This window comes from Molothrus ater, chromosome 5 (genome assembly GCF_012460135.2).
Source record: "Molothrus ater isolate BHLD 08-10-18 breed brown headed cowbird chromosome 5, BPBGC_Mater_1.1, whole genome shotgun sequence".
Classification (NCBI taxonomy): Eukaryota; Metazoa; Chordata; class Aves; order Passeriformes; family Icteridae; genus Molothrus; species Molothrus ater.
Genome location: NC_050482.2, coordinates 38,175,813 through 38,201,108, shown reverse-complemented (window position 1 = coordinate 38,201,108; position 25,296 = coordinate 38,175,813). Strand labels below are relative to the sequence as shown.

Here is a 25,296-nt window from a genome sequence, read left to right as displayed (position 1 = left end):
TATGACAATGTAAAACCAGTAAGTGACATAGTATTAACCCAGGAACTTAGACCTTTGCCCTGCTTACCTGTTCAATTATAGCCCACTATTTGGTTTGGGATTTTGGCGTTTATTTTTCAAGATAAAGCAATTAAATCCAGGCAGCTTGAAACAGAGGCTACTTACTAATGATTTAATGATTTCATCAATTCTGTTATGTGTTTGCTGTAAGTTTGGGCTGAAATACACCTATAAGTCTCCAATTTTGTATTAGGTGAAACAGGAAAGATTGGTTTTTGTAACAGCAAAGAGAACTCACGTTGTAGTAATTTTCCTGGCTTATCCTCTGATTCTTTTATTAGATCCTCTAATTATTAAAGTCCCAAAGCACCTGCACATAATACAAAGAGACTGGCTGAAACCCAGAGCACACTCATCCTTTTCCAAAAATTCTATAAAACATATGCTATTTTTTCTGAGTAAGCAAAGCAGACTTTGCATTTAAATTATACAAATGGCAATAGGCATACAAAATGGCTGATTGCTTCCACAGCTTAGTTGGAACTTATCAATGTTTCACATTAAAAATTAAATAATTCTTAGGTTTAGAACTAGAATGACTAAGTCTAGGACACAACAAACTTCTGCTGGGAAGGTAATGGGACCTCTGGCTATCTGTGTTTATAGCAGTAAATGTACCAGGATCACAGTCAGGGAGATAAGGCAAGCTGCTTTAGAAAATCACTGCCAAACAGCAACCAATCACCCAGGATCTCACCCCAGCATCCTGAAGCTCTCTCATCTCCCATAAATGTCATCTTGAGTTAAAGCCAGAAATGACAAAAGAAGCAGGGCTACTGCTTGGCTGTGCACACACACAAAAATAGCAACCCCAAGCTCAAAACAAAACGATTTTTAAAACTCCTTTATCAGCTAGAAATATTGAGGAAGACATACCAGCAATACAGCACATCTCTTTTAGCCTATTAATTATTCCAGTTAGACTACTAAGCTTCGGAGGTGAGTGACTAACAAAGATGGAAGGTGGCCATAAATGCCTTCACTATGCAGGGCAAAAAAGATCCCAACTTAAAAGCTGCCCATTACAATGAAATACTTTCCCCACTTCCTACATTAATAGATGTAATATTCAAGTTGGAAAGCAGGCTATCAAGTGACAGATGAAATAAAAATATAGCTGCAGACAGCAAAAATATTTAAAGTCTGTTGCAATTAATTAAGTCTCTGCCATCTTTGGAAACTTTGTCCTCGTCTCACACTCCAGACTTCTTGGCTGTCATGTTTGTTACCACCCACTTTGCAAAAGCTGAAATAATTCTTTAAATGCTCCACATCAACAGCAGTATGTCAAAGACTTTTTTCCAAATTGAATACTGACAACAGCCTATGGCAGTTCTTTCTCATTCCTGACTACTGTTCCTCTCTCCCAAAGTCCAGCCAGTGTTTATCACTTAAGTTTACTCTGATATTAGAAGAGATCGAAAAATAAGCTGGAAGAGGACAGAGGTACTGAAAACTGGTACGCTGGGAAAAAAATGTGAGACAACAAAACCAATCTGGAGAACAAACTGTAATCATCTTCATAAATGTAACTGAACAGTAAAAGCAGGTTCTCATATTTACTGCAGAGACAGAAAGGGACAGAAAAAATAATGACATTTGAAAATGGAACCATCAGTGACCTAAAATCTCACCATCAAAAACACTGTGGCAATAAATTTAAAAGAGAGGATCACTATGGAAAGTGCTATAGCTAATTGCTGAGTAACTAATAGAATCAAATAACTATTAAAATGGAGAATCATAGTCTATTTTGAATTATAGTCTCTCCTAGAAAGGTGCAACTAGAGGAAAGAGCTTGATATATTTTTCTTTGGTCTAACAAACAAGCAAACCAGACCAACAGATGCTGAGTATGAGTGAAACTAGCTGGAAATGTGAAAAACCCCAAAGAACACAACTACTGGGATACAGGAAAGCTGGTCAAACTTAAAAGACACCCCAGGAGGTGTAATGGAATTCAATACTGCTTCAAAAGGAAAAATGCAGGGAAAAAGAAATTACCAAAGTGAGTTAAAAATTTGAAGATCAAAAAAGTCCTTTCTTGTAAAAGAAAAATGGGGAAGAAACCAATTAGTAATATGGCTTCAGACAAGTCTTGCAGGCAAGAGATAACACCAGAGAAGAAGCATCGTGAAGCAATGCTACCCAAATGGGAATACAGAAGGCTTTTATAAAAATATCAGAAGAAAAAACTAGCACTAGGAAGAGAAACCCATTAAGGAAGGGGATCTAACTTTAATTTAGCAGTGATTCAGAAATAACTGAGGTAGCTGCTTATTTTAAAAAATCTATCTCTAACAAGAAAAAACTAAAACTGCCAAAAGTTTTTTCTTAAGAAATCCTTGCTTTACCAGTGACAACTTAAAATAAAAAAAAATCTGAGATTTCTCTTGGAATTTACAGAAAAATAGCAGATGGAAGAGCTTCATAGAGAAACATCAACATAATACTAGCTTTCAGGAAATGCATGAATGATTCTATATGTTCTTGTCCAAATTTTTTTTTCACTGCCAAAAATAAGTTCTTTAACAACACAAAAATGAAAATATACTGGGAAACAAAAAAATGTCTTTCTCATGTTTAACTAAGGGAAAATTAAAGCAACCTAAGCATTACAGTGAATTGATGTATAAAGACTGTAACTTATTACACACCACACCTTCAATTATGTGTTTTTTCTTAAAAACTGTTGCTGCCATACATTTTTATAGAGCCTCTGATAATAGCTTCATGAGATTTTACTGTGATTAGAATAAGAAGCCAGCTGATTCCTAGGGCTTGCACAAGTCTTGATGGATCTGACACACAGCCTTCATTACAAACTGGCAGCTAAAAATGCATCAAAGAACTTTGAAACTGTAGCACAAAGAAAAACTATAATTAAATTTTTTGCCACTATAGGATATTATTATGAAGTACTATTGTGATAAATGTCTTTCCATTCCCGACGGTTCTCCTCATGTATTTTTTTTGAGTTTTACATACTAAACTACTCCCCTGTTCCATCCCAACTGCACACAGAATACATTGATGCCTCCAGGCCATGTCTGGATTTCCACAATCTGGGGATAACTGGCAATTAATGAAAATGCTTTTTGCAATTGAGAGCATCACAAAGGTTTTTCTGCAATCATTTGGATACTTGCAGCAATTGGCAAGTGCTGATGCATGAAGCTCAGGGAGCCACACCACCTCTGCTGAGCTCACAGGCCCCTCTGAACATCCAGCAGAACTGCAGGGATGCTTAGGGCTCTCTTTGCACCTGGCCAACATCCTCTGCAATAAAGGCCAATCATGTTTCTCTAAAATAAGTCAAAGCACCCATGCTGAAGCCAAACACAAAATACATACTTGCCTTTTTTTTTTTTTAAGTCAACAGCCTATCAAATAATTTGAGAATATCCCAGTTGAGTTGAATTATGATATGATGATATTGCAGGGTCTAATGTTGCTGGCATACTAACCAGAGCAGAAGGGCATCCACACAGACACAGACACTGTGCTTGTCATGCTATCAACACTGTTGAGAATAGCAGTCTCCTCAGTACCCTTCTGATATCTTTTTTGCACAGTTTCAACAGTCTCTTTAGAGGACCTTGAGGTGTTAGGAGATGTATGATAATTCTGCTCTGATACATAATTAGTAACACAGTTTGCATCCTCTTCATGATGAAGGCCCTTCCCTGCTGTCACTCTGAAAGCTTCTTGCTCCTGGTAAAGCCCAGCCAGCAGGTAACTTTCTGACTGCCCTTGTAACATAAAGTCATCCTGAAGTGCTCCTAAGGAAAGCACTAAATCATTTTGGTGATGTGTGAAGAGTATTTACAGTGCACTAATAAAATCCTTTTTGGAAATCTCTGAACGACAAATGCAGTATTGCATGTAGGGTATGCACTGGAGAGGAAGTGTAGGAACTGTTTCATCTTTTTCACTGCGACTGAGTAGTAAAATATGCATAGCAAAAGTTAGGCTGTTTAAATACTTTAGAGAAGCACAATATTCTCATCAGACTGTCCCACATCTTCTAAAGCCATAGCTGTTCAACATAATGGGGGTTATTTTCCTATCAGAAATAGAAAAAGACTGGGAAGGAGAGAAACATTCATGTCTAACTGAGTTTCCTTAAATAGATATGATTTTCTATGACATGTACATTAATCCACAAATTTCTCTTGAGGAAATTCTCCAGGGTCAAATGAAAAGAGAATGTAATTTGCTAAATCTACAGCTTAAGCATTCAGCTCTTGAATCTAATCATGTGCCATTCAGAAAGACCTGACAACACGTTTGGCATAATTTCTACATTATGGCACGCTTCTGCAGACAGTATTTTGGAAAAACAATCAAAGGTGAAATAGAAAACAATTAACTGGGAAAGATTCAATTGTTTAAAGTTCACTCAGGAGCATTTCTGTTTGCCAAAAAGATGACTAGTAAACATGTAAAGATTTAACACTGTCCTCTGAAGATTTATTTTTATTTATAGCTTTTCAACCTCCATAATGCAAGCCATCCTGAAATTATTATGTTACTTACAATTCTCATTTTTTTAAATCAAAGGATTCTTATTTATTTTGCCTAAATTTTCCTATTTTTTCTTTTTAGACAGTACTTATTTCTTGATAACCTGGCTCAGGTTTTCAAATAAAAATCATATAAAACCAGATGTGAGATACTTAAGTTGGATTAGTCTTAGGATTTATTTCAAGCTTTTATCCCAGCTTCTCCTTGCAAATACCAGGAACAAAACCCACAAAGCTGCTACTCAAATACAGGGAGGTATTTCTGAAAAACAGGAAGCAAAAATAGGAGAATTTCCTTGCAACTTTAAGACGGCAAATATCACATTATTCAGTCCTCCCTTGTAGCAGAGTCGTGGCTAGTTAAAGGAAAGGAGCACTTGTCAAGGAAATAGCTATGGTTACCTCAATAAGCATTAGTCAAACCCACTACAGACTGAGGACCAAAATTACATGCGGCACTGCTGACCAGCTACCTTCAGTATTTATTGCCTTTGTGCTGACTTGGACCAAATAGCTGCAGTAAGTCCAAGAATCTGACAAAACATCAGCAAGGCAGCAATCCAAAATTAATAAACTATCTATCATCAATTTTCTGTGATGCAGGCTGTTCTTACTGCCCACACTGGAAAGCGGCAGAAATTGATTCAGAGCTATTGGGGCTCACTTACCACTACTCTACAATTCAGTGGCTTGATGGAATGACACACACACACATATAAGCATGGTCGTCCTAAAGTTGCCAACATTTCTAATCCAACAGATGCATTTCAAAAGAAAATAAGTGGATAATTTTATTGAAAATAGGCTCTTTAGGGAAAGATGTTGGAAATCTTGTTAAGATATTAAGTTTCAAAATTTATCTGGAAAATTATTGTTGTCAACACCTATTATTTTTAATACATAAAATTATTTTCTCTACATGATTTTGCATTGCGTTTATCCACTTGATATTAATCCATTTTCCAAGAGTATGGCTGGTATCATTAATTTAAATGATGAGAAAGAAAGATGTACTAAAGAAGGGATCACAAATTTCTTTCTGTACTGAACAAAGGAAAAAGATTTGTAAAAGAGAGCAATTCAGTTATTTACTATGCATCAGAACATTTAGGTTATAAGTGGCACACTGAGTCAACTCTTTTCATGAAGGGGAATGATTTTAACTCAAAGATGAAAAAGAATAATTCTTCAGCCTTAAAAAACCATGCTGATTTCTCTTTCAATAATTCTGATGTATAGAGAAAAACTCCATTTTAGGAAAATAATTCTAAAAAACCTTGAAAGATAACTCCTTCCACTAAGGAACTGTCCCTGGGTGAAAGGCTGTCACTTCACTGCAATGCTCTACCAGAATTTATTTTATTTAAAATTAAAAGAAAAAAAAATTTTTAATTTTTCAAAACAGTTATATTTTATCTTAATATAACCCAAAAGCTAGATGTCTAGCAATGTCGCTAGTACAGTCAACAGAGATAAGGGCTTCCAGAGATGGTGGTTCATGAATCATGAAGATTATACACCTTTGCTGATCTCTGGCTTCTCAGAAAGCATTACATGTCCTCCAGTCACCCCAGACAGCAGACCACTTATTAAATTTTGCTACTTTAGTATTTAAATCAGTAAATAAATATCTTAAAGAAAGATCTAGGCTTTATTTAAAAAAATGAAGTACCTTACTCTTCATATCTTGTTCCTAAAGTTCACAATGCTATTAAAATTGTGTGTGCATTTCCAGTTTGAATCAAAAAAATTCAGCTTTTAGGTCCTGGCTATCAGTATGAATCTGTTCACTGATAAACTCTCAGAAGATATTCCATACAAAACTTAGTGCTTTCTGACTCTGTAGTTTCTTTTCCAGAAACTGGTTGCAATCCTATCCATTTCAAATACCCTAATTTCACTTTTAAATCTGTATACCTAGCATCTGATCAAAAACTGTTGGGTATTTAAACATAAAAGACACTAACTTATATCAATAAGATTTGTTTCTAGATAAAGCACATTGAGGAATGACAAACACCTGTTTTAACAGTTATTGTACTTCCCAGGGCAATGCAATTATTTCCAACACTACACATGTATTTAAACTGCAGTAAAGCAATTTTTGCTTTTATGAATTTACATTCACAGCAGTTGATATGGTTAGCAGCCATTTTACATTCCATTCTGCAGTATGAAATATACTATTTGAATAAAAGGGAAATTTAGCACATCAGAAATTAAAGCTAATGCACATGGGGAAGAGATTAAATTGTTTATTAAGGTAAATTTAATTAGGTAAATCTGGTTTTAAAATCGCCTTCAAATAATGTATTTTAGATTATTTTAGATTATTTAGTCCACTAAGCAGGTTTGAATTATAAGTGTATTGTATCCTTTTGCAAAAAAAATTCTGTAGAATTCATTGAGGGTTCCACTCTAAATTTACACATCTGATCCTGCTGAAATTGTTATGACAATCTTTTGTTTAAAAAGGAAATCTTTGAAGACTTAATATTTTAACAATTAGATACAGATGAGATTAGTGCTGTAACATCAAAAGGAAACAAACTCCTAGCATATTGCTGCACCAAACATTTCCGTGCGTGGAGCTGAGGTTGTCCCAAGGGGCTCAGGAGGGGCAGGAAGCCTCCACAACAGTACTTGGAGAACAGATTGAGGAGGGAGGTTTATCTTTTTCTCTCTCCATCAAAAGAAGACTCAGAGGTGACATCATTAAGATTTATAAGTAAAATGTTGATATAAGCAAATGGAGGGATTTTTTTTACCAAAGGGAAGGTTAGCACATGCTGTGCTCTGTAGAAGGCAGCCTGCAGCACAGGGTATTCTACACACTGGCTGGCAGGTTGTCAGCCACGTGGTATTCTTCCCAGCTTTCCCTTCATGCTCTCTCCCTTTGAACTCACTCTTTAGCCAGCCTACAGTGTTCAAAGTCTATTTCTCTGTCAAGGAAAATAAAAGGCTCCCATGTTTTTTAACCTGCACAGCTTTAGAGACATCCTTCTTTTCATTTTATTTAATCATTGATAACCCATAACCAGTTTCCATCTGGATTCCAGCTATCTTTAACCACTAATGATAAAGTTATCTTGCAATGTAATTTCAGTTCCAAAATGTATTGAACATCACTGCTTTCCTGGAGGCCCAGGACAGAGCAGCACTGTTTTGCTCCAAGAGCAGCACACAGCAAAGAGTCAAAACCTTTCAATTTTCCTCTTGTGCACCATAAGCAGCCCTACAGCCTGAGCAGCAAAGTGCACTCACACTTTAGATGTTTAATTTAACTTAAATTAATTCTTCCTTTCGGTTAACTATTTTTTCCACCTGTCAACTAGGAGAAAGTGCAGGAGTACAAAACAACAGTACATTTAAGCCTTTTCTAATTACATCTCATGAGTGTAAAAAGCCCATTCTGATGGGGCTCTCCATTTTTATCTATTTCTCATTGTTCTAGAGGTCTGCTGAAGTTGCCGAATTCATATTTTATTTTAAGTAAACTTATACCTTCTAAAACCAAGGCAAAGGATTTTTATAGTGTTAGAAATTAACTGTTTTCCATGAAAGGGTTAATAATTCTTATAATTCATATGTTTCATTTGCCAAGCAGGACAATACCTCAGTCTGGAATGCAACTATTATAAAAGCAGTTCTTCAAAAAATGACTAACCAAGAAAGAAGTATCTCTCAGGCAATTTAGAACAAAAGGCAGCTTAGCAATCATGAGCTGCTTTATCTCCAGTAATAAATCATCAAACGTTGTATTTTTATATCCAGTTTTATGAGGCTTCTGTCTAAAATACCATGTGCTTGTCAATGTTAGAACTGCAATATCAATTGCAGCTATTCTTTTACAAATTTCAATATGATTTTTTTAAAAATAGCTATGCAGGAGAATAAAATGACAATATTTGTTTCCTCCAGCCATCAAATTAATCAAGACATTTTAAAGAAATTAATTTGTTTCTTGACTCAGGACTCAAGTAGGTATCACATGGGAGATTCAAGTTCTTGAATTTTACATTTGAGCCTGGGGTATTTTGGTTAATGATTTAAATTGTACTATCCATGCTTTATTCTAACACAAAGAGGCAGTACAGTAGTCTTTGCTGGTAACAATGAAGTACAATGGTGGACCAAAATGTTGCTGCTGCTGAAACTGTAAGCTGAGTCTTGGAAAGCTTTTATTAAATAGACTGATACTCTCTTCAGAAGAAGATTGCAATCAAAATAAACCATCTACACTTGGCCTGAAGTCAAGAATTAGAAATCTGTTAATAAAAGATAAAGCCCTGCCTCACTTCAAATACCTATTAAATATTAAGTCAATTTTTGAAATAAGCAGAAATGCCAACAGACTGCATGTCATTAATACCCAGCTCCACACCATCCACTTTTCAAAAGCACATTTATGAGAATATTATACATGTCATCTGTAAAGAGCCAGCCTTTGGTTCAATAAACCCGCAGCAAACCATATGCTCAGCTCACTTAGCATGGCTTGAGAATGTACTTATATTCCTGCCAAAATTTAAATACTTATTTCTAATAATTCCTTTTTAATCTAAACTGAAACTAGTTGTCCCTCTTTCTTCCACTTAGTAAAAATTTCAAAAAGAGAAAACTTAATTTGTCATTTGCAGCCTGGTCTTGTTTTAAGGTAAACATCTGCCATTCACATTTGCCTTTTCTAAGTGTGATTTTCTAATGTAAGCTGGGTGCAAAAAAATGTGTCTGCAGACATGATGTTGCAGGATCATGACAGTTTAATATGCTAATGACAGCATGCTAACAATGCAGTTTGTTTATGTCACTGATATTAATATAGTATCTGAACCTAAAACCACACAGCTGGTAAATGTTTCCATGTTTTGGTTTGTGGTTCTATGGGCAAATACAGTAGATGTTTAACATAAGTAAGGAAGGGTGAACTTCACAAAACTATATCAAAGTCCAGTTGCTTTGCCAATTTTATGTTGCTGAAATCCTGACTTTAAAAAGCATGACCAGAAACAAATTGTACTAATTCAAATAGCATTCTTTCTAAATTAATAATGCTGTACAAAATTGCATTACTGAAAAATTTATTTCTCATTATGCTTTCGAAAATAAGGAATTCATCCTCAAAGAATTCTAAATACTTAACAACATAATGAGCTAAAACTCCAGGAGTGCTCCTTTTGACACAATTATTCTGCCCTTCATGCAAGGATACACACATATTTATGCTTTAGGTACTTAAATTTAGCATCCATACTTTGCAGAAACAATAAAAGCCAAGATACACACTGAAATAGATACTTTGAACTAGTAACTTTCTTGATAGCCTAGCAGATGCCAAGATAAGGAAAGATTTACACCAGAGACTAAGAAAATGCAGGATCATTTGAGAGTAATAAAAAAGTAAATGTTGGGAAATGTTAACAGCAACAGCTGTGAAAAGAAATTAGAGAAGATTAAAAGTATAGAAGAGAACAATAATAGTAAAAACTCTTTAAAATTTAAATTGCTTCACAAGAGAGATTCTATAATTATGGCTTCTATAGGTATTTGAACAGTAACTGCAAACACAGTGAGGTATAGATACTTAAATTTTTCTAACATCATAAGAACTTACTAATACTATAAAATCACAAGCAAGAAAATGATAGCAGATCACAGAACTATATGAACCGTGCTGGCTTTAAGACCTACAATGACTTTTTTAGATTGTGAACAGAGTAAGTCACAGGCATAGTGAGTGGTGAAGGCAGATGCAAAGATATTGGAAGCCACCCTACACAGTGAAGTTTTACAGCAAAACTCAGTTTTGCCCAAGAAAGTCTCAGACAGCAAGAAGAAGGCATGTCTGTTTCTGCGTTTTATTATTTATTATTTCATATCTGTGGGATGATATTTGTATTTATTGCCATAGAAACAGGTACCCAGTGTTGGAGAGACCTGGAATGTTGACAAAGGAAAGGGTAGATAGCTGAATGTGTGCACACAGTGCATAGCTCAATACTGCAGCATATACATTTCCTTTACCCATAGTAAATCCTACTCTGCAACCAGAAGCAGCAAACTGAACAGGTAATAGTTGCAACTTGGCAGAAAAATGGTCACATCAATACCCAACTGCAGAGACACACAGGAGAAAACACAGTATTAGTACAGTGATGAAACAAACATCACACAGATTCGGCTGGATAGAAAGGCAAAAAGTAAAGTATGCCCCTCCATTTAGCAACATCCCAATGGGGTAAATTCCAAATGACAGCAGAAACTTCTATGTGCTTCTAGAACTGTATAGTATGAGAACAGGCATTGTATTCTGTTCGGATTTCAAGTTACTGTTCGTGATGTCTCAGCCTTTTCTGATACGACCAACCCTATGAACAGAGCTCCCAGTTCAATGCCTGTTAAATTCTAGAGAAGTTCCTTTTTCAAATGCACAGTATTCCAATTCAAGGCTCATCTACTCAGACAAATGCCAGAAGAAGACTTAAATTCATTCACACAGGAAGTTAGCTAATAAACTACAGGCAAAATCTGGATTATTTTATCATAATTAATAATGTATTATGTTGATTATGGTTTGGCTGAGAACAACCAGGCCAGCCTGAGCTAGTCTGAGACAAGTGCCAGATCTTTTGCACATGTGGCAGATGGTGGAAGCATTTGGGACATTCCTTATGCATAAGAACTCTGTATTAGGGGGGTTCAGATTCAATGCAACAACAAAGTAGCTGAAGTAGGTCATGATAGAAGCACACTAAGTAGCATAAACTTTAAAGCTTTGGGTTTCATCCAAAAAAAAGGTGAAAGAGAAAGAATACTGTATTCAAGGGATGTGAGTGGAAAGTGATTGTACAACCTATGTTGATCTCATGAAGGTGAAGAAAGTTGTGGCTTATGACACACTGCACTAAGTTCTGCATGTATAGGGAGTGGAAGGACAATGTTTGAACTCAGTGGAGCTATATCCCCTTTTAATAGGGCTTACTTTAAACTTTCTTAACAGTTTTCATGAATATCACAGGGTGGTTTGGAAACATTACAACCTACATTGCAACAAAGCTTATTCTTCCGAAGAACATAATTCATCTTCTGTGCCTATATCTAATCTCTCTTGGCTCATCTTACTTTGAAAAAGGCTTTGAAATCCAAGAATTTCCCTCAAATACTCCCTCTACAAGTCCCAGAAGGCAAATGCTAGACCGTAGAGGAAGTAGACAGGACAATAAATGAAATGTAATACAATACCACTGAGAACTCTCTTAGCTATATCCCATGTTATACCCGATAAAGAAAATCCATCTTCCTCTCTGATTAATTTCTTATGGTGACTGAAACAAGGTAAATTGGAAGGAATTGGCATTTATTAAAAAAAAAACCAACAAAACCAAAACCAAAAAAGTCCAATTAAAAAAGTATCCAATTTAAAAAAAAACCCAAACCAAACCAACCAAACAAAACACCCACAAACAAACAAACAAAAAAGGCCACCACTTAATGAAACAACTGTTGACATCTGATGCTGCCAGTGTCCTTTCAGCCTTTACAATCCCTTCACCAGAATAAGCAATTTGGCTGTACTACTTTCTGCAACAATGTGCTTTATGCAAGCAACATTAAGCCTTGGCTTATGTTGACTTGGTGAATTTTACTTTTATGAAGTTCAAAGAGCAATTCAATGGGGATGAGCTCTCTCAGGCTAGGTTTCCAACATGGAGATCCTTCAATCCTTTGCTTTTTGGAAAGATGTGGAGATACAGGTTTTCTCTGTAACAATTTAGTGTCATCACACTGGGGACCTTCCTGTCTTTTTACAGGATCCAGGAAATGAGAATCAGTCTGAACTTATAAATTTACCAGAAACGGCATTACCCTCAAAGATATCAGTCCACATCTCTAAAGAATATTGTACTGCCAGCTCACAAAGAGAAAAAGTTTTAAAATATAAGCAGAAGATATAACTTAAGTTGTCAAAAAACCTGTTTTCATGAACATGGTTGAGTTTTCATGAACATGGGATTGCTGTCAGCAAAAGTTGCTGCCTCTAGTAATGGGCAAAATACCAAAACTTCTCTCCTGCTTGCTAATGTAAATCAGATATTTGCAGCATATAATTTATTTTCTGCCCAAAAAAAAGATGCCAGCAGAGTCCTTTACAACAGAAAGGCAAGGGCAGATTGTGCCAATTATGAAAAAGGCTTATATTAATGATACCACAGAGAAAATGCATGTGTCCTTCACATATCTACTGGGATGACAGTGAGGAAAATAATCCTCTTTCACAGAAGTTCATCATCCCAGTGGCAAGGCATACCTTGAAGCCTATTATTTTTTGTTCAGAGTAGACAAAAAATGATGTAAAAGGCTATGTGAGATCAGATGAAATCTTAGGTACTTACACTGTTGTGAAGGAACGAAGCTTACTCTGCTGAAGTCTCAGCAATCTCTACTGCTTTTTTCCCCTGATTTCACATCATAAATGCAGAACACATTCTTGAAGATCATCATAAACAATTTTTTTCTACCCACCACAGGTTTTTTTGCAACCAGTTTTGGTAAGCATGTGTTTTATTATCATCAGAACTCATAAAATTATTTACATTTTACACTTCCTAAACAACTTTTGCTTTTTCAAGGAATAGCATCCACTTCTATGTAAAAAACCTCCCTCCTATGTCATGAAGAATGATTAAGTTTGTAAAAGTAATGTATTGAAAGGTCAGGGAATGCCAGAATTTGTCTGAATAGCCATAACTTAAATACCTTATGCTTGTGCATAATGACAAACCTTTTAATTAAATATTAACATAGTATGTTCCATGAAGCCTCATTTAGAGGGTCGAGAAGAACATAGGAATCTAGTTTTCTTTCTTTGTGTAAGGGAAAGCAGTCATTACTTGAAGTTCTACTTTACATTTGTAGCTTATAGACTCTGCAAAATACGTTGAACCTGCACACTGCACAGAACAACAAATACCTACATTAAGACAAATGAGCATCCAGTGTTTGAGTGGCATCTAGAATTTGAGGAATACTAAGAAAAAGTAAAAAATCCCTTATTTTGGACCTTTGTTTTTTCCCCAGGGGAAATCTGCGTGGTTTGAAACCTGGGTGTGAATATTGCATGGTGGGAAGAGCCCTAATAACTTCCCTCCCAAGGCAAAAATGAGAGACATACAAAAACGTGGGCACTGATGACATTCTCTAATTACATGACTGCCAGCCTCTAAATTTTCCACCCTCTCTCTCACTTTGAGCATAAGGTTCCTGTTCTCACATACAGAGCTCCACAAAAGTCCCTCCTGCCCACATCTCATTTCTTCCTTCTGTTACTGCATGAGTTCTATCCAAATTATTTTCTTACACACCTACTGCACACTTTCTCTGGTCTTTGCATCATGTCAATGCTTGCATTCCAAAGAACCTATCTGTGCTCATCTAAATTTCTATCTAAAATTGGGTTTTTCTGCAAGGTCAACAAATGCTCTGATGTCAGCTAAAGCAACCTCCTATTTTAAGTAACTGGTTTCCTAGATGAAAATTATGGCCTTGATCCTGATGCATTGTTCACACTGTTTGACCAATTCAGACTATTCCTGACTTATGTCACAGGCATATTTTCATCAGAAAATGTGAAAAGTAAAACTTATATCATACCTAGGTAAATATCCTAGAACTTCTTCAACCTAGTATGCCAGGTTTATAAAACCAGAACCACTCCATGAACCTTTTCCCCCTTTGCCCCCTTAGTGATTGAATACTTTTTTTTTTTCCTAAAAGAAACTTTATTTTAAAACAAGGGCATTCAAATAGACCCCATAACATTTTAGACTGCCAAATTTCACAGCTGTTTCTTATCTCTAAGATGGTCTGACCAAAACCTCAGAGCTGACAGCTCCAAGTTCTGCAAAAGCTGGGTTATGAATTTTTATTTCTCAGATATGGATACAAGCCACCAATACGAATATACTTTAAGCTTAAGGAACAGGAACAGACATAGTAGTGGGAGCATGTTTTTTATGCTGACACCCATATATAAGGGCAGGATGGAGTTGTTTGTTTTTCACGCTGTACAAACAATGGGATAGAACCCCAATTCTCACTTCTTGCCGGTACTGCCTTCTTCTGATACTTGCAAGGGGCAAAACAAGGCAGACAAGATCATTATTCTTGCTCCAGCCAAATACAAATGTATGTTCTGAACCATGTCACCAGGCACACAAACTGTCTTCTGCCTAGAGACCATGTGAATTTTCCCTTTGCTTATCAACTGATAAGGCAACCTGTAAAAATCATGTCCCATTTCAGAAGTTTAAGATTGCAAATAAGGTATGGGCTTCTTAATATTTTCTCTTACATCTACAACAAAAAATTCTTCCTGAGTCACATTCCCATGTGAGAAATTTGTTTTTTTCCCCCACTCATTCTGGTATTTGCTGTTTTGGGTGCTCAGAAAACTCACAGCCTCAGAGGCTTGCTTCCTATTCCTTATATGATATTTTAGCAAGTATGAAGGATGCAAAATATTTATAGAGCTCAGACAGGTTTTTACTTAGCAAAGCACTGTTACCTGTCAGCATCCACAGTCACGTCATGAACCCCTCTCTGGATGACGTCTCGAGAGGCAGCAAGGTCTGGTATTCGGTTCAGACTTCTTGTATATAGGTTGAGTCCTCCATCTGTCATGTACCTGAAAATAAATTTGTGGTCAATTGGTAGGAAATGCGGCCATCTGGCAACATGTTTCACTTTAAAGTTAATGGTCTGTGAAATTCAAATGTTTAAGGTACAGATTGTCTTATTAGATGGTAGACTTATACCAAATATTCCCACTTTATGTGCCTGGCATAGGGAGATTGGGTATCTGCCTGTTTTCTGGGATCATTTGCCTTTTTCTGTCATGGCTTACAGGCCAACCTCTTTTACTGAAATATTTTTAGACTGAAGCTCTCAAGTATGTTCAAAAGCACATTTTAAATCCTGTGGTTTTGCCAAAAAACAGCACCAGGTGCAAGAAAAATCACTTCAGCTTAAAAAAAAATTAGTTGCATTTATCCAAATGGGAACAGAGATTAGGAACCCAAATTCATAGTCCCTGTTGGGATGCAATTATTTGGACATGAAAGAGATATTCACTGAAGATGTTTAAGAATATTTGTATTGTGTGCTTCTTTTACTTGATTCTCCCCACATTATAATGCATGTCTAATGAATGAAACAGTGAGTATAGTGCTGTTTACTCACTAGAGAACCATTAAAAGATTATGAATTAAAAGTACCAGCAATAATTTCTGGAATGTCTACCTACAGTTTGGTTCTCTCTCTGAGATATCTTGGCCCTTATAATGGAGCAGCATCATCAGCCTGTCTTACCCACAGGACCTCTCCATTACGTTCTCAAAGGACCTTTTGTTAAACTGTCCTCCCTCTTAGGCTCTTGTTCTTTCTGTTTCCCTTTGGTATATTCTGATAACTTTAATTTACCAACAAAGTTAGCATAAATTTATTTTTGAAGGACCATGCACATGTATGGCACTGAACATGGAAGCACAAATATTCAGAAAAAAAATTCTGTACCTCACTGAACCTACTCAAAATAAAGTACAGACTTACTGAAATCGGCGTAGTCCCAATGTTAAGTGTATGGCTAAAATGATCTCCCAGAGTTACTCCTGATTCAGTCTTTAACACAAGCTCTCCTTGAGCCATGAAATGGTGCCACACAAATGCACCTTTCACTCTAAGCATGTATGCAAGCACACAAATATTTAACTTTAGCAATTACACAGAATCCCAGGCACAAACCAAGGCACGCACACACACTGCTGCTAGTCCAGCTGTTCTGTTGGCCCTCCCCCTGTGGTTCCTTCTGGGGGCAGATTTAGTTGAAGTCACCTGTGACAGAGACCTGAGGGCCAATTCAGCAGCCTGGGAGCGCCTGCCTTTGCCTCCATCCCCGTGGTTGGGGGTGGCTGAACAGGTGCAGGCCTTGAGAGCAAAGCTGCAGCAGTGGAGCCCTGTGTGGTCGCTCCAGTGTGAGAAGGCAGCATGTCTGGGTGGCAGTATGGGTGAAGGCAGCCTCAAGTACATTAAAACACAAAGGGTTCCTTTGATTATTTTCAACAAAACTCTGAGGAATTTAAAGCATGGGTGAGATTTGGCCAGTAGTTTGGCAGTGTGTTTCTGAAGCCTTGGTATCTGGAGTTTGGAAAAGGTAACTTCACATTTGTTTGCAAAGGTCAATTAACAGTCACATTTACATATTATATTCATCTTTTATTAAAGACAAAATTCAGACTTTTTTGACAGATTATTTAGCTAGCTGTAAATTATCTAGTAGATTCCACAGCTCTAGAACTGCATATTAAATTTAGCTGTGGCTTGAATGCAATCCAGACTAAATGCATTTTTTTCCCGTATAAGTAAGGATAGACTTGACAAGTGCAACAGGCCTTCCTTGCACTGATTTCTAATTACTGCTGCATTCTTTTCCCCAAGTGTTTAAAGTAATTAAACTGATAATGGAGGAGGCATAGAGGAGATAAGACTTTACATGCCTCAGTGAATCCTGAAATTTCAGAGCTTATCAACTTGTTTTTAACATTTACTGCACCTAAAAATGTTAACTGAGCACAGAGCAACTTACTATCTATTGAGTTATCCTTATTACAGATGCAAAGAAAAGTCACATAAGATGACTATATTCACCCTTTAATGTGATAAGCTAATTAATACAACTCATGAGGCACTGAAAAGGATTGCCTTTTTTGAAATTTTGAATAAAACCATGCATCTGTCGAAGCCAGCATTACTATTTCCTTTATGATAAGAGGTCCTCAGACATTAAAGTATCGTATTTTCCATATGTATTTTCTCTTTTCTAGCACATATAAATATGGCATCCTACTTGACAGTCATTAATGATGTGTTGTGGACAATGTTGTCAGCAGCGCTGTATACACAGATCACTGAAAAAGTAGACCAGGGAGATACAGGAATTGCTTTCTTTAAAATGATGCTTTTTCTAGAGATCTATCTTTGAATGGTGCTTGAGATGAGACACTACTCCAGAGAGAGCTTTAATCACAGACTTAGATTTCCCTTTAGGAATGTATCATACTCAATTTCATCCCCCACTATTCTCTAATCATAGCTATGCTTCAAACTAAGAGATTAGATTGACAGCAAGAATTCTAAAATTATAGAGTGAAGCAGTGTGGTGTGACATGACCAGGTACTCCATGGAACTTCTATTTAACATAGTGTTACATCAGTCAACAAGCAGCCTTGAGGTGCCAAAAGCAGCAGTGAATAGTAATTTAAGTATGAGTAAAACTGTAACATGGCTGTTCTTTTTTAATGATGTTCTAGGAGGTCTAACACACACAGGACTGAAGTGACTTGTGTTCCTAGATTGATATAGAATTGTTGAATTTGAAACACAGGGAATGCAGCACCTCAAACTGCAGTACCCCAATTGATTGAGCAAACAAATATAAAAATTGTGATTCTTCCTCCTGGATACACTAAAAGAGTAACTGGTCTAGTCTTTAATGAAAAGATACTGCTGTTGCTCAAATGATATGCACAGCTGAAAACCTTCAATAAAGGCCCATTACAATGACTATGCTAGACAATATCTGAAGTGGAAACAGAAAGTCAGTGCTGTCAACAACTGCTTTTCATCAGCTGCATCCAATGTCATACATACCATCTCAAACAAAACATAAAAATACCAAAAGAAGACTTACCCCAGGGAAAGCAATGCAAACTGATGGCTCACAGGACAACCAGAATTTTCCAGTAAGTAATATTGAAATTCAAAGTTCACAGCAAAGTAATTTTGATGTTAAAGGAGAAGAACAGAATTTGAAGGCAGCTGAGAGCGTCACTGGCAGATTAGAGGTTTATTTTTTTATATGTATATTTAAATTTTCCAACTATAATGCAAGTTCTGCTTGTGTGCCAAAATTTTTAGAAAAATCATTCTACTCCTACCAATCATGCATTAGTTCATATGGGGAAAAAGTGCCACTTACCCACTGTTGATGTCATCAGTCCTCAGGCTTTTCCCAAGAATGTCTCCATCACTCATGTAGCCACCAACATCAGCTTCAGAGGATATGTCCAAATCAGCAGTTCCCTTCTCACTCATGTCAATCTGAGAGATGTTTCCAAGGCGAGAGACAGCAGCTCGGCGGAGCGGGGTGGTGTACATGAACCGAGAGGGGTCTGTGTGGATGAAGCGGCTGGCGCCGCTGCGAGGATAACCAGCACCCAAGGATGGAGCATCTCCCGCCTGCAGCCGAGGGCTGGCCTGCCCCAGCCTCCAAGTCACAGCGCTCGATCGGCTGGATAGGCTTGGTATGCTTCTCCCATTCACCTCAGTTGTCACAGTGCTGTCAAAAGTTGTCTCCAATGTGCTGCCAAACAGAATGGAGAAGTCAGTGAACTGTGCTTTCTATGTTCCTGAGAAATCAAGAAAAGTGAAGGCTGGAGGAAACTAATTTGTTTTTAAAAATTCTCTGTATTTACTTTCACCATATGCACTTATATGCTTGTATATGCCCTCAGTACTGAGGCCAGTCCTGTTTAGTATCTTTACAAATGACCTGGATGAGGGGATTGAGTGCCCCCTCAGTCGCTTTGCTGAAGACAGAAAATTGAGCAAGAGTGCTCATCTGCTGGAGGGCAGGAAGGCTCTGCAGAGGAGTCTGGACAGGCTGGATCAATAGGCGAAGGCCAATTGTGTGAGGTTCACCAAGGCCAAGAACCAGGTCCTACTCTTGGGTCCCAAAAACCCGATGCAGTGCTACAGGCTGGGGACAGAGTGGCTAGAAAGCAGCCCAGCAAAAAAAGAGCTTGGGTGCTGGTGACAGTGGCTGAACATGAGCCAGCTGAGCCCAGGTGGCCAAGAAAGCCAATGGTATCCTGACCTGGATCGCAACAGTGTGGCCAGCAGGAGCAGGGAAATTATTATCCCCCTCTACTCAGCACTGGTGAGGCCACACCTTGAATCCTGTGTCCAGTTCTGGGCTCCTCAGTACAAGAAAGACATCGAGGTGCTGGAACGTGTCCAGAGAAGGGCAATGGAGTTGCTGAAGAGTCTGGAGCACAAGTCTGATGAGGAGTGGCTGAGGGAGTGGCCTGGAGAAAAGGAGGCTCAGGGGAGACCTTATCACTCTCTACAACTGCCTGAAAGGAGGTTGCAGTCAGATGGGTATTGGCATCTTCCCCTAGATAACAAGTGATAGGACAAGAGGAAATGGCCTCAAGTTGTAACAGGGGCGGTTTACAGAAGGGTTACAGGGGCGGTTTATGAGGAAAAGTTTCTTCATGGATAGGGTTGCCAAGCACTGGAAGAGGCTGCCCAGGAAAGAGATGGAGTCACCATTATTGGAATTATCTACTGAACTTGTACCTGCAGCACTTTGGGCCAGGGATTATTAGTGGACTTGGCAGTGCTGGGCTAATGGTTGGACTTGGTGATCTTATAGATCTTTTCCAAACTAAACAATTTAATGGTTCCATGATTCTATAACCTCTACTTGTGGGAATGATGCCAAACATCCGGTATCTTAACCGAGATTAGGACAAGAGAATACTGACCCTAGAGGTTTTACTAATCTGTGCACCATTGAAGGTGCTGTGGTAAAACTATTTTGGTGGAAAATCCACTATATGAGTGTGTGACTAAACATAATCACATGCATGGAATGCTTGAGACGTGTTTTGTGTGTTACAAAATTAGCAGAGACCCCAGGGACCAATCAGAAGGCGGTGGTTTATCTGTAACAAAATTAAAAGGGAGCTCATATGGGAAGAAAAGGGAAGGAGAGGAAAAAACCACTGGAAAGCTCAAAACTAACACTACACCAGTGTGTCCTTTTCTCATTGCTGACATATTTATTTTTTACATTTAGATTTTTCCTTGCAGTTGATCTCATTCCCAACATCTACTTATAAAATTACCTAAAATAAATTTTATCAGCTTCTAAATAAATGTGTATGAAACAAAAACTGTCTTTATGAATGATTGTATAAGACATTTTGACAATATAGTATATTAAAGTCACATGTAAGTTGCTAAGGCAGTTAAGTGTCAAAGCTAATTTTCCCTTGCAAGACTCTCATTCATTCAGCAACTAATAATACTCTCCCATGGTCCATATTTTTAGTAGTCTACACAAAACCAGTATACCTGTGGCTTATCTGGGTCCCTCTAAGGCTGGACATGGTTTCTTCCAAATTCTGTCTCAGGTCTGCAATGTTCTTGACGGTTCTCATTCTTCTTGTTTCAGGGTCTTCCCCTGGAAGAATACAGTAAAACCAGCCTAGACTTAAGCATGTGAGTTTATAAGGTTGAATAAAGTGCACAAGAATGCACACATATGATTGTAAATATATTTTAATATTTTAAAAAATAAAACGTCATCCTTTCATTAATAAAACACATATATGCTCATAAATAACATGTGGTATGTAAAAAACCCCCACCTGCCTGTTAAGGCAGGCCCAAATCTATTAATGAAACTCTGATTTACAGTGTTGGGATTTTTATCCTCTGTAATCAAGGCAGGATGCAGCCCCAGCCCACTTGATACATTATAAAGTCCCTTTTTAGTCCTTGACATTTTACATAACTCAGTAGGAAAAAAAGCCACAGTAAATCTGTGATCTGTCATCCCAGAAAAAACTGGGATGACTCTTAGAACAACTCTTCAGCATTCACTTAACATTAACACAGGCTATTTCAAAGTACTTCTTAAGTAAGGCACTTAATAAAGCATCTTTCCTAGACTGTAATGCTTTTCTGAAGAGGGACATTATTCTTCATATGGGATAGAATAAAATATGCTTCTTGGGATACAAATCTGAACACTCTAAGCACACACATCATTTATACAATTAGACTTTTCAACAGCCTTCAGGATCCATTGTGAAAAGCTAGTCTCATATCTCAGATAATGAAGCTTTCAGAACTTCACCTATGACATCCAGAACAATGTTTACGTCATACAATTAAAAACAAATTTAAAAAAGGAGAGAAGTTATGTACGATATGTTACAAAGAGAAACATCATAAACCTCAAAGAAGCCTCCAGTGGTCATATACAAAAACCCAGGAATGCAGGTTTTCTAGGAAATTCATAGATCAAGGAAGTTTAATTCATTTTACTTTTGAACAACAAGAGAATTTCAAAAGAAATTCTATGACAAAAATCTCTGATATCTTCAAGGCTAGTGTTCTATTTCTGATCATGTCCTGTACCTGTTTCTTGTAAGAAAGGTGGCAAGAAGCCATTAGAGTTATGTATTAGAGTTAGATGTGTTTTACATGTATTGGAGTTACATGTAAAATGCTGAACTTGAAGTGCAAATAATTCCTTTTTGACTCTATCATTTACAAATTTCACATCATACCTCACAGGCCTTCTGCAGTCAGGTCCTATTGCCCAAACACTCTGTAGGCTGCTAAGAAAAATCTCAACTCCTGACATTAAATGGAAATAAATTATTTAATATAAACTTTGATTCCTCCTCAACAGGCAAACAATGCATTTAACTAGCCAACATAACCTGCAATTGTACCTTAATGTCAAACCAGCTTTCACAGCAATACCATTTTGAGGTTTTCCCATCTACCTTGCCCTGGTTGTGTCTTCTGTCCTCTTTGCTGCAGACAAATGGTCCTTTGGGAAATTATGTTTGCTTATTTCATCACTCACAAAAAACTCTTCAGTGCTTTAATAATGCTAATGTCTATAAATGTCTGGTTTGGCACCATGGAACTGACAGCGGGATCAACACGTGGACAGGATGGAAAAATGAAGTGGGGATACAGGTCCTGCACTGCTGCCAAACTCTTCTCAAGCCACACCCCAAGGCCATGTCTGTTCACAATATTTAGTTTCATAAAATAAACTACCTGCGTCCCTTTTTACATGTGGTGTCTTGCAGGAGACAAATGTCTGCAGTCACTGAGATTATTTACAACTCTTCCTGTGTTTCAAGCTACATGTGTTCGCTAAAGCACTGTCAATCAGTGTACTCATGGATCCCAGCAGCTTTTGCAGAAGTTTCTGTAGCACCCTGGAGCTTCCTGTGAGGCAGCAGGGCTCATGGCCAGGCTAGGCTGAAGACATTACATCCTGTTAGACTCAGACTGCTTTTTAAAGCCCAGACAATTTCCAGGCACACTGTCCATGCCTGCCTCCAGCCAGCTGTCTGTGGTGCACTCAGTTCCTCAGTCACTGCCCTTTGCCTTCCCTGCTCTGCCAAATGCATTCATATTGGCTTTCAATAGCACATTATATTCCTGCCATAATACCTATATAAGGAAGATCCAGGAAATGTTACCTGCCCTGCCTTGAACCAGAGCTGAAAGAGTAGCTTGTTGGTATAAGAAAATCTTCTATTTACACAGAAAGACAGATTCTGGGGTCTATGCAGGCAGAATTAAAGGCAAAGCAATACTTAATATTTATTCGAGGAACTGAATACAATTCATATTTTAGAGTGACATTGCCCTTTTCCTTCCTTGTTTATCCTTGTCAGTTGTCCTTTGCTGTATGTTAACATTGCAAATTCTTGCAGCAAAAATGACAGCAGCTGTCTTTTTTAATATGTATTGCACAGTAAACAGCATAACAAAGCCTTGAGGTATAATTGCAATACATTAAATAAAAAAGGTACATATATGGCAAGCTGCCAAAATATATTTTCACAGTAAAGAATACTTCACTTTCAGACAAATTATACCATAAAATTTGGTTATTCTATCCTGCAGAGGTGAAAAACTTGAGATCTAATCTCTTTTGATCTCTCAGTGACACAGCAGATAATTTCCACCAGTTTTAATTAAAAAAAAAGTTAAAACTGAAGTTTTGTTATATTAAAATACTACATAGTACTATTTTGAAAAATCTCCCACTAATTGCTAGAGTGATTTGAAAGGAATAGTTCTTTTTCCTTTCCATCATTCTCTAAATGTCACTGGAATCCTGCTGTACCTTGGATGAACAAGTCAGAAAGTATAAACAGTTGACAGTGAAGAAATTTTCTGTACTGAGTACAAGATCCTATGTTTTCATGATAGCACTGAGTCCCCATCCACATCAAGCCTCCTTCTGTAAAGAGGACCATAGGGATGATGAAGATGTTAATTTTTCAGCAAACTAGCTACACCGTGCCTGCTAGTGGAGACACTTTGGTGCTTATTGCATCAGGACTGGGTTCAAAGGCATCCCAGACTCCTCTGGGTACCTTGTTTCTTAATATGCCACAGTCATCATAGTGTCTGGCCGTATTTGCAGGACCTAACATATCAGAAAAGCTCCCAGTCTTGTTATCTCAAGTGATTCTGGTTTATACACTGAGAAAAAAATCAATTCTGTTTCACACATGGGGAAACTGGGATAAGACTAGAACTAGGGTAACCTGAAACTTTCTGTCAAAATTCTGTTCCTCTCACAAGAAAGGCCATTTCCTCCAATCATTTGTAGCGTCATCATTTATAAATATGAAAATTCCAAAAGATTGTCCCCAATTTTTTTGCCTATAAACAGTGAATCATTATTCCCTCAGTAAATTTCTGGAAAATACATTGATTTCTTACACTGTGTGATACATTCACAGGAAATCAAAATAGACATTTTAGAGAAACCACTAGATACCCAGGTCAGACTTTTACATTCACATTTCTGAAGCTCCCTCATAATTTCACATTCAATAATACTGTTCATAATAATTTCTGTTCTTCTGCACATGTACAGCCCAAAGCAAATGGGAGTGTAACAATTCCATCAATTGTCTGATTTGCATGAAAGGATTTACAAATAATAAATGTTTCCCCAGAGAACTGTCCACTATGAGATATTAATTCAGAAAGGAAAGTACCAGTTTTACTTTGCAAGCAGGGAAACTGAGGCTTACAAAAGAGCAGGGATTTGTCAGTGGCAAACAGCTGAATAGGAGCAGAGGCAGGTATGAGCTCAGTCTTCTTTGCTAGCAAGCTTTTGATCTCTAGCAGAAGCCCTTTTAACCTACTGGTACAGTCTAATAATAAAAGGTATGCACACAAAGAGAATTCTTATTTCTTTCTTCTTTTGAGGTAACAGCTTTTTACACTATATACACAGCAAAAAGTTTGTCCTTAATGTTTAAACACAATCAGGGCTAACATATCTACCAGCAAGAAGCTTCAGGCTAGACACATGGCATATAACCTTTGAAAAGCAAGCAGCTACTTCAACCATTTAACTGAAGACTGAAGAACAAAGCTTTGGAAATGAACACTTTGAGCATTCTTAAAGGGCTGAGGGATGAAAAGTAACACAGCAGCCTTTGAAGCACCTATGGCTGTGGACTTCAAATACTCACTGGCGTGCAGAGATATAACAAAAGTGGCTATTTGAGCTAGACTGAAACCCTGGCACTCACAATTCCACATGTAGGGGTGCAATTATCTGCAGGGGGGCTAGAGAAGGGGAAAGAAATACTGGAGGGTCAGTTTGTAGGAAGGCTGAGATGTGCTTTGTCCCACCCAAAACTTGGATTCAAGATATCAATTTCAAATTAATGAGAAAAATATCATTAAAATAGATTTATTTAACAATAAACTAATAGCACTTAAATATTTCACCTTATTTTTCAAAAAGCTAAGCTATATTCAGTTATTCATAGGCTGCTGCTGCCCCTGCACCCATCACAAGCA

The 25,296-nt window shown here is 37.4% G+C and overlaps 1 protein-coding gene across 9 annotated transcripts in view; it reads right to left on the bottom strand.

Annotated features, from left to right (window-relative positions):
- The window catches only part of NAV3 (neuron navigator 3), a 509,813-nt gene that overhangs the window by 87,108 nt on the left and 397,409 nt on the right, over window positions 1-25,296 (bottom strand). For all 9 annotated transcript variants that reach the window (XM_036400276.2, XM_036400277.2, XM_036400271.2 and 6 more), the window contains 3 exons: window positions 20,782-20,890; window positions 18,620-19,003; window positions 15,151-15,270 (listed from right to left, as the gene is read on the bottom strand). In XM_036400276.2, the coding sequence (XP_036256169.1) occupies window positions 15,151-15,270; window positions 18,620-19,003; window positions 20,782-20,890 (613 nt within the window). The remainder of the gene's footprint in view (window positions 1-15,150; window positions 15,271-18,619; window positions 19,004-20,781; window positions 20,891-25,296) is intronic.